The sequence below is a fragment of the Micromesistius poutassou genome, assembly GCF_964030765.1.
Source record: "Micromesistius poutassou genome assembly, chromosome: 10".
In the NCBI taxonomy this organism is placed as follows: Eukaryota; Metazoa; Chordata; class Actinopteri; order Gadiformes; family Gadidae; genus Micromesistius; species Micromesistius poutassou.
Genome location: NC_140280.1, coordinates 7648986 through 7660049, shown reverse-complemented (window position 1 = coordinate 7660049; position 11064 = coordinate 7648986). Strand labels below are relative to the sequence as shown.

Sequence of the window (11064 nt, the reverse complement as noted above, 5' to 3'; positions counted from 1 at the left end):
GGTACGTACCGAAATGAAATGCGCATCAAACTGTTATACCTGTACTGAAAAATTTCGGTACAAATTAGTGTATCGTTACACCCCTACTATTTAGGGTGTTGACATGTTTAGCTCAGGTTATCCCAGAGCACGTACCTGTAACACACCTGTAAGTCCCTTTAAGTCTCTTTCACATCATGTCTTTTTCAAATATGTAAAAAACAAACAAAAAACAGTTAACGATAAAATCTCCTCATCTGAATAATGTAATTGTAATAATGTTTTCCTGTAATAATGTTTTCCTGTAACAAATCAATTACATTTGAATATGGGCTTTGATATAAAACTAAATAGAATAAGTTTATCTCTCAAACCAACCCCCCTCAATGACGTGTGGAAGATAATTCAGGCCCCACCCAAACAGAGGAGCTGGAACTCCAAAGCATTTCCCTACCTTCTTTGTTAGTTGTTCTGTTCCCTAACAGCCCTGTCTGTTTTCACTCAACATCATTACTTATTTTGTACGACCTAAGCAACATGTTGGGGTAATATTGACATCTCCGACAACAAAGCCACAGCAATTATGTTCTCCTTCTCCATAATATATTTTCTTTGTTTTGGCCTGTTATGTTATTATTATTTTTATTACCTTTAATCATACTCAGAGTAGCCCATGGGAACAAAAATGCAGTTGGCTGCAGTTATGGAAGCAGTTATGGAAGCAGATGAAGCTTGTTCTAGCCAACCTAAAAGCCTTGTCCTCTTTTGACTGCTCCATGGCTAGAGTCCTGCTAAAACATAGTAGCATTTGAAAGATGGAGACAGCTTAGAGGACAGAAGGATTTCAAGATGGATGCTACATCAGCTGGCTTATTATTTGCAAACAATACATACATTGCAAACTTATACATTAGCTGATCCACAAAGTGTCCACAAAGAAGGCCCTCTCCAATATTTTAATTATTAGACTGCAGTACTGATTTTAAATGCTCAGTGTCATTGCTTCATATTGTACCAAAATCAAACCCTGTTTTTTCCTAAATTAAGCAAAATGTATGGTCTTTGAATTGTAGTTTAGTGGGTATAACAAAGCCAGCCCTGTGGAAACTGCCCATGTACCCCATAGGGTACCCCCAGTGGAATCCCTGTGTTTACTATTCTGTGGGTTGATATAAGAGGACACTCAGAAACAGCTCCCCAGGCCAACTTGTGTGTCAGGACTGCTTGGCTTTACCTGGAAGATTGTATTTGGTTATTTTACAGAATACTGTGTCAGGGAAATTAATGTATTCATGTTTTATGCATTTTTTTCTTTTAATTTACGATGGGTGTGTGTTTAGTAACTTGATTCCGACTGAACTGCTCGATCCTGCACTCTATTTTCCTACTACTTTTTTTGTCCCCAAAGCGAAAAAGTTAATTTGGATGCGTTTCATCAGCAGGTATAGGGGTAACAGAGCCTCTTACTTAAGGATGTCCTGGACATTGGGGATCGAACCCAGAACCTTTTGACTGGGAGCGGAACACTGAATATTAATGGCACTATCCTGTTACCACTTTTAAATGCAATCACTTTAAAGCTTGTGCGGGCAATTTATTATAAGAAGCATTCTTTGTTATAATTGTCAACATTTTCTTTACATCCCAACAGCAATCAATAAGTCTGATGCTCTGACAAAAAGAAAAAGAAAAACCAGTATCTGTGGGGCAGTTGCAGGCCTGTATTGAGCATGTTCAACGTTCAATTTGGCTAGAATGAAATGACTGAATAGCCTACCGGTCTACCTACCTACCAACCTACCTACCCGCCTACCTGAACACACTCTGCCGTGCACTCATTACACAGGACCAGGGTCTTCCACAAGCCTAGGAAGACCTATTGCTAAAGCTAGCGAGCTAGCCGCACAAGAACGTGGCTTTGGAGGGCGGCCTGTAGGGAGGGGTGGGATTTGACTGTGGGACAAAATCTTCTTGGCTGTTTGCTCCAAAGTTGTCTGCCCCATCTTTAACTGAAAATACATCTGGACATGTTACTCTTACCATTCACATGAATTATCTGTTCAGCTGTTTTTTTAAAAATATTATTATGTACATGAATTTTCTGTGTAAAGATTGGAAATAAGGATTTATTGTATAAAATGCGGTCCACTCAGGTTTATTTTAAAGGACTGAGGATAGTTCAGCCAATTTGATTGACTAAGGTGATTTACTGCCATCTATATGACCCAATGTATGCTTATTCACAAGTTTCACGTCTATTTACTACTTGCTCAGATCTATCCAGTCATCAGGATTTTTATCTGTTGTTTTTCATAGCAAATATGCCTCACTATCACATCTCCGGGAAAACACATTCTGTTCTCTTGACTCAGTTATTCTGCTGAAATTGTGAAACCATTACACAGCATCACATGTCAAATGGTGACTATGACTGTTAATTTACTGTCATTTTGTTTTTACTATCAACCTAGAATCCATGTATTCAAATAATAGGCTTATTACTAGCCTGGCTAACGCCAGACCAAATCTCAAGAGCGAAATGAATTTGCGCGCAAGACAGCATGGGTATACCCAGGCTAGCTTATTACTGGGCCAAAAAAAGATAACATGAATTGATGATTGGTCGAAGCTTGTGTGAGCTTGAACATGTATCTCTTCCATCAATAATAAGCATAATCCAAATAATGTGTTCTCAAAAAACAATGCTGCACCAGAGAGAGATAAATTATCAAACTTCAGATTGTATTATCAATTGTAGGAAGCCTGGTGTTATTCAGAGACATGCCATCCAAAGGGAATGAACTTTGAGTAACACACGGGTATAGGATTGTTTTTCATGATCCCTTTTGAATTGTGCCACGAATTACACATAGGAACTGAGGAACTCATTTTGAAAGTCAAGGAAATCCTTTTTTTTTGTCGTAAACCTGTTGAAGTATGTAAGACAATACGAACATATGTAATTAGAAAGACTTAAACACCCAGAAGCCCCTAGCTCCTGGGTGTGAGGTGAACGCAATAACTGCGTGGTTCGTATTGGGATGCCGTCACACGAGCGCTCTTTCGCTTCCTGTCCGATTAAAGGATCAGGAAACGCTGGATAAAACTAATCCGAAAAGAAACATGTTGGTGTCGTCGTATATTGTGCTAGACGAGAAAATAAGTGCAATGCGATTTCGAATGTCGCTGGGGAGCGGTAAATGTGGTTGGCTGAGTCCGAAAGGGTTAAGCATGTCGGATATTTGAAGCTTTAGAGCCACCGTATATTCCTAGAAAGTCTTCAGTGACCCGAATTCAAGATGAAACAGGAAGGTCACTTTCACTTTAAATTGTCCGTGCTTGTGACGGCTTGTGTCAAACTGCTTCACTGGCTGTGCCTATTTTTGTAAATAAAAAAAGTCAACAGAACCGAAAAAAGTTCATGTGTATATATGCATTTTTTCATTAGAGGACAAATTGAAATGCATGAAAAAATACAAAAAACCTGTCCACCTCTGTACATACTATCTGTATAAATTTGAAAGGTTTCTTAAAAAAAATAAACAAACAAGGTCAACAAAAAAAAAGTCTTTGCAATACAATGTAGTCTTCTGTTATTTTAATTTCAGTTCAGCTTCAGTCACTTTTATTTTTACATTCACTGACATTGTTGTTTATTTCATTGTTAATTGTATTGTATATCAACCAACAATAAAGTTAAAAAAAAGTATTTTTAAAACTCTTTATCGCTTTGTAACATACTGTATGCTACCCACATCCTTTACTTAAACAAACGTATTTGATACTCAGGAGGGTTGATAAGATTTGAAAACATTCAGAATCAACATCAGATTAATTGTACATACAAGCTGTAATTTCATGCACTCTGTGGCATCTTATTAACATTTAATGTACATGTATTTTATCATGGAAAATATTGAAAAATACATCCACTGATGTGATGATGTAAACAATTGAATTTGTTATTTGTTATTTGTAGAACTATCGAGTAGAAGCCGAATACTTCCCAGTAACATAGCCTCACTTTACATGTAGTGACATGCAAGGCAAGCATCTCTGAATGGGTGTGTGGAGCAACCCCTTGCTCATGAGAGAGAGAGAGAGAGAGAGAGAGAGAGAGAGAGAGAGAGAGAGAGAGAGAATCTCTGAATGGGTGTGTTCTATAGGCTGCTTTAAGAGAAAGGGAGCTACCCCTCGCTCATTACAGTATCTTTCTCCCGTCTTATTTGTGTACAATATTTAGAATTGTGTTCAGTTGGTTTGTTTCCACCTCAACGTAATGGAGCGATACAAGTGGAAGTCACTGCTGCTGCTTTTTTTTCAACTACAGTCCAGCTCCAGTTTGGTATACAACACGCACACCTGTAAGTTACCTTCATATTCATCGTTATATTATGTGATAGGAATATTGATGTTCTCATCACATATAGATAGTGTGCCTCATTTTCTTTAAACTTTTAATTATATTTTGTTTTATAGATATGATATATTGTATAGGTCGTGTGGTGTGGGATAGGGGGAAGGAAAAATGTATACAAATAAAAAATATTGGCTATTATATGCCTAGTTGCCTACTTTCCCCATCCTCAGTGGAAGCTCCCCAAGACTTGCAGATAACGGATCCCGGTTACCTGGGACTCCTACGCGTCAAGTGGAGCCCTCCGGACGGTGTGCTGCTCCACATGGGCCCCGCATGCAGAGTCCGCTTCCACCTCACTTACTTTAACACCTACCACAACAGGTGGTCTGTAAGTGGGCTATTCTCTGCGAATCCATCACCCAAATCCACTGTTCAACAATCATAGACCTACCGTTATCGGCAAGAGGGGGAAATATGTTAATTAAAACTACTCAAATACCTGAGTAGCTTTTTAGTGTAGGCTAATTTTACTTTTTAAGTAAAATTTGTAAAAATAAAAAAAAATAAAAAACTTTTCAAATGTTATCATTTCGCGTTTATTTTTTAGCTGAATAATCTCCTTAGTTACATGTTTAAAAAGCATTAATCATGCCTAAAGTGCACACATTAATTTTGTTTTAAGGAAGAAGAATACATGTACAGGGCTGCCAACTTTTGGGTTTTCGCTGTGTTTTCGTTGGCGTGTGCGCGTGTGTAAGCAGGCAAAAACGTGTGTCACACAAGGTGAAACCGTGAGAGTTGGCAGCTCTGCATCATGTATACATGTCTCAGTCGGTCATCAATTAGGCTACTGATCGTTGCTCATCAGTCTGCTGGTCCAGATAGGCCTACTCACACATTATTGCCTCACCATTATTTTCTGGTTGCTTGAAAATGTTTAGTTGAAAGCAATGAAGTCATAGCTTCAAGTCGTTTTTAAATGAACACTTTTTACTTTTACAAGAATAACGTATTTTTTGTGGTAATTCTACTACTACTTGAGTAAAGTAACAGTACTTCTGCTTGAGTGAGATTTCTGTACTCCCATGTCTGTTGTAAACGATTATCGACATTATTGACTGTCGTTGTTGTGTCGCTTAAAAGGTTATCCAAACCCCCGGTACCAGTCGTCGTATCCAGGTCGACCTGTCAAAAGAAGTTAAAGTCAGAGTGCACTCCTTGTTGAATGGTCCGTGCACAAACCACACGGAAGTCAAGAGCACACGATACGCAGAAGTGGTCAGAACACCTGGTAATGTAGACCTTTTCCAGCACTTTCATAACAGCTTGGGTAGTCAATTTACTACAGAAGCATCATCATCATGAAACCCTCTTAACATCACAACAGAAATAAATCAATCAAATGCTCTGACAAAAAAAGAAAAATAGTCTCGTATCTCTGGCGGTCACAGGCCTGTCCTAAAACTGTCCAATCATTTAATTCGGCCTGGATTAAATGATTGGATACCCTACCTACCAGTCTAACTACTAGCCGTCTACCTGCGAGCACTCCTCGCGCAAGACCTGAGTCCTCATCAAGGCTGGTGAGACATATTACTAAAAGCTAGTTGACTAGTCATATGTTTTGGGGGAGGGGCTTCGACTGAAGGCCTGAAGGGAGCGGTTGGATTTTTTCCCATGGAATAGTTTAAAATTCTAGATAACTTTGGCTGGTTTTTCAAAATTGCCAATCCCAGTTTTACTGAAACTTAACGTAAATAGGCTGTTCCCATAGTTGAAAGACAGCATTCATAAATGTGTATCAGAATAATTATTCATATTATTAAGTTAGCATTTATCCTGGTCCAATAACAGTATATGAGACCGTTTTTCATTTTGATGAAATATGTGGTTCCTATTAGGAAGATAATAATGATAATAATAGTTGATTTGTATTGTTATATTTCTGCCCCATTCTGCGCCAACTGTCCCTGGAAGGGGGTATCCTCGAACAAGAACTGTCAAAGCTAGCAGCTTATTGAATAAAATGATTGGCTTGAAATACCCTCACTAATCGTTCCTTATGGGAGTGTTACTATGTTGTTATTTAATTTAGCAGATGCTATTATCCAAAGTGGCGGTATTTCAGATACATCATATATACTGTACGTAATTAATAACCTTTCGGCTAGGACTCTAACTCCCTAACCACCACATTATCCTGTCACCTAGGGGTACTTGTGATAATGTGTGGTCATGTATGTGACTGGGCTGCTGTTTGTTCATTGTGTATTTATCTCCTTCTCCAGGTCTGGGTAGTCCTGTTGTACAGTGGCTGGGCTGTGTGTTCCATAGGATGGAGTACACTGAGTGTACCTGGAAACAAGCCAACCACACCTCACTACACCGCCTCTACTACTGGTACACCCTTATACTCATATCCTTAGATACACATACTTACACATACACATACATACCTTATTCTCTCTGTATTCTCCGCTACATAACTATTCTACTTTACTCTACTCCACTTCTACAGTTCTACAGACACGTAATAATAATAATACATATACTCTCAGACAAAATAACTATACTGTACTATACTCTATACCAGCTGTCTAGCCTCAGGACCCACATAAGTCATTAGTCATGAAGTCACGACCCAATAGAACATTTATTTACCAATATTGCAATGTTACAATGTGCTTCTGTTTAAAACATTGAGCAAACAAAAAGCTGCAATAATTGGGGCTTAACTCAATGAAATAGTAAGCCATTAAAACATGAATGAAGATTGAAACATTCATTATTTAATTCATGGGCTTCTTTCTAAAGATTAAGGTTTGGCATATGCACTCAAAATGCTGTCGCCACCACTTATGAGTCGCAACCCACTAGGGGAGAATTACTGCTCTATACACTAATATACTACATAACTATACTGCATGCTACAATACTCTGTGGTACATTACTGCATTACTGTACTATACATAACTGTACTCTACTTACTTTACGGTACATTAATATACTTATAATAATAATATTGTTGAGTGTATACTTACACTCAACAATATTCATCTAAAACCATTCAACACTACACCTCACAAAACTCAACAAAACTTAAATAACGGCAGTGTATACCTATCTCTTCTCACAGGTTAATTCCACCATTCTATCAAATATATTTATTATATTAAATATATTTGAAAAATAATGAAATACATAAAAATAATTTCCTTCACTTCATGGTAATAATCAAGGTCATTGTTTACTTCCACCCCCCAAGGTACGGTGACTCTGGGGCCACCCGGGAATGTCCCAAGTACATCCTCGATGACGGCGCTCGCAGAGGATGCAACTTCACAAGGAGCCAGCTCCCTGTCTTTTCACTTGTCAGCATCTGCGTCAACAGCTCTTCTCCCAGCAGGGCGTCCACACCGGTGTATTCATACCTCAAAATCCAGAACCATGGTAGTATTCCTGTTGTACTGGCAGTATTAGATCAAACATTCGTCTAACTTCATGATGATTACTCAGCCAGTAGTACATTTCCTCAACCCTGATATGACTCATGAATGTTTCCTTTCTTGTGCAGTGAAGCCTGCAGCCACAGAGGAACTCGGCTTCAAAGTTGTGGTGTGTGTAATCAATGAATCCATCTTGATTCTGGAATCTTTTGTGATATTTTCCCTAAAAAATGCTTCTTATATATTTTTTATGCTAAAGCTGCTTAAATTGTTCAACCTTTGTCCGTTTTTAGCTATTTTAATCCCATCTTGAACAAACTTCATGTTTAAAATTTTGCACAAGAAATGTCTGTTTCTAAAAGGTTTCTGGACTAAACCAATAATTAGACTTTCTTGAGTGTCATGTAAACGCACTGTGACAAGACAGGATTTGTTTCAACTCACCCCCTCTCACGTACCGAAAATGGGCAGTTAACGAGCCATTGACATCCATTATATTCAAAACAAGGTTTAAAGGCTCCCGTATCTTTGTTTTGTCCAACACAAGAGGGCGCATTTGAACTCCCCAACTGCCCATAAACCAACAAATCCACAAGTTTCAACCCTGGGTTTACACGCCACTGTCTATGCTCATTGATTTTTAGAGACTGAGAGGCGATCGGGTTGGAAATCGGAGTGAAAATTGTGGCTGCGTTATAGGCAGTGTGATAATTCAGTCAAGAGCAACATAAATATTTGCGTGGGTAAATGAAGGAGGAAGTTCCTATATGCTCTAACCTGTATTGCACTTAAACTGTGAGATGAGGTGAGTTAAACAAAAATCATGGCTCATTTTTATGTTGAACTAGACAATGGCAACAATTACCTTGGAATTTAGCAAACCGGCTAACTCTTTAAGGAGCAGGTAGCCTCTCTCAAATCCTGCTTGTTGACTTCCATCATATTTGGAAATATACATGCGTGTGTATGTGTGTGTATGTGTTTATATGTGACCCTGCAGACCGATGTGAAGCCCCATTTACAGCTTGAGTGGACACAACTAGTTGGGAGGATACCCGGTCACTGTCTGCAATGGGAGGTGGAGCATATCTCAGATGGACCCAAAGGCAGCCAACTGAGGGTAGGCAACCTTCTCCCCTCAAACATATGCTCTGGTCTACTCCAGTCCACGCTGTTTTCATGGATACCATTGAGGGAGTCGGTATATATCATATAAGAAGCATGTGTGGTGGGCTGGTGCATCTTGCTCTCTGGGATGCCCACACAGGTTAGGCTGCAGACTGACCTGTCTGGGGATCGAACCCAGTAACTTTTTGTCTGGGAGTCGAACACCCTATAGCCACTACACTAGCCCAGTTGTAGCTTGTATTTTATTCAGAATTAATAGTAAATTAATAGTATTGGAGTAGAATTGGAATGAATAAGTATTCACAAGGTATCACTAAACGTTTAATCCCTGTTTTAGGTTCCTGTTATGGAAGGTGAGAGCCATAAATTGTGAGTGTGATGTGATCGCAGGAGGATAGGTTATGATGACACTGACTGCATTTGTCCCCGGCAGAACAGGACAGTAACCATGGAAACAAGCCTGAGGATCCTGTACGAAACAGAGAGGACTTGCTACAGGGTTCGCTCGAAGCTGGCCTACTACTGCGCCAAACATGGAATTTGGAGTGACTGGAGTCACTGGGAATGTCAAAAAGACAATCCTACCGCAGATGATTAGTTCATAAGAAAGTTCATAAGATTAGTTCATTCAGAAATTCAGTTGTTCATATATTACTTGTCATATTATAGCTGGACATTTTTTAAATGCACACATGCAGAGGAAAATCCTTGTCCCGTGTGTGTGTGTGTGTGTGTGTGTGTGTGTGTGTGTGTGTGTGTGTGTGTGTGTGTGTGTGTGTGTGTGTGTGTGTGTGTGTGTGTGTGTGTGTGTGTGTGTGTGTGTGTGTGTGTGTGTGTGTGTGTGTGTGATTTATCGCCTGCATTGCTGAGATGGATGGCGCTCTGGCGCCATCTAATGGTTAGAGGCCAACAGTATACAGACCCGCAAAACGTTTAGTTTAACTAGGCCTCTAGGCCTCTCTATTGAGCGCGGATTGCACACATGTAATATTCAATCTTGGCAACTAATCCTACCGGTTTTGGTAGCCCATTTTATAGTTTAAATTTGTACTGATCCTGGGCTTGTTAAATAACTGTTTGTTGCCTTAGACAGGAACAGATTTAAATGTTGTTTTGGGAAAGCTTTCTGTCCCAGGGCGAATTGAACCTACAAACAAATATTTTTTATCCAAAATGGAGAGACAGCGACTTTGAAATGGAATCAGATGAGCCGCTGAAGATAACATTGAGGCAGATAAACAGAACCAATGGAAGACTTTTGTACAAACATTTTCGATCAATAAATAATCAGGCCTATGAATACAAATATACATAATTTGTGTGTTGTGTAATTTATAACTATGTGTAGGCCTACATTTTCTGTGATAGCTTCAAGTAACCATGCATGCAAATCAGCCATTGTTAATACATTTGCATACATCAAATACCCCTCCCTTCCGAACGTTGCAAATCTTCCCTGTTCCTTCTTTATCAGAGAACAGTATAGTTCAACTAGTTTTTAGGGGGGGTGGGGTTGAGTGGCAAACATTGCAAAAGCTTGAAAATGTGATATGCACAGTAGGGTGGGTGAATCTATGGCGTGCCCCCCTAGACGAGAAGGGAGTATCTGCGGACTCGCATTCTACCCGACACACCCACATAACAACATGACACACCCCTTTCCCTAAGTGACATGCACCCAAGATAACCAGTACGGGATGGCGCTGGTTATTGGGCCGGAAATACGGCAAAAATACTTAACCACATCTAAAATACCTAAACTAACCATAATCCAAATCCTCAATTGAACAATCTCTAAACTAATAAATAAACGTAACCCTATCTAAAAATACCTCAACTAATCCGAACCCAAGCCTTAAACGTAACCATCTCTGACCTAGTAGGCCTACATAAACTTAACCATCTCTAACCTAATTCCCAAACTTAACCATTCCTAAGATTATACCTAACTATCTCTAACCTAACACCTAAACTTAACTCTCTCTAACATATCAGCTACTCCCAAGTCCACTTGGCAGAGCCCCTACGTCCAATAGTATGTTCCTTCCCGGAGGTGGCAGGACAGCGCTCATAGACCTACCTGCACTAGGCTGAGAGAGGAGCCTGTATTGCAGTGTTATACCGGCCTGCCGCAACGCAATTTCCGGTCTT

The 11064-nt window shown here is 39.5% G+C and overlaps 1 protein-coding gene across 1 annotated transcript; it reads left to right on the top strand.

Moving 5' to 3' along the window:
• Positions 1-4258: 4258 nt before the first annotated feature.
• Positions 4259-9511, top strand: il13ra2 (interleukin 13 receptor, alpha 2; the record flags this gene model as incomplete). Its single annotated transcript, XM_084473709.1, has 8 exons — positions 4259-4343; positions 4570-4727; positions 5483-5630; positions 6628-6739; positions 7605-7789; positions 7914-7954; positions 8786-8905; positions 9347-9511. The coding sequence occupies 8 exons, from the start codon at positions 4259-4261 to the stop codon at positions 9509-9511; spliced, it is 1014 nt and encodes a 337-aa protein (XP_084329835.1).
• Between the last annotated feature and the right edge of the window lie 1553 nt (positions 9512-11064).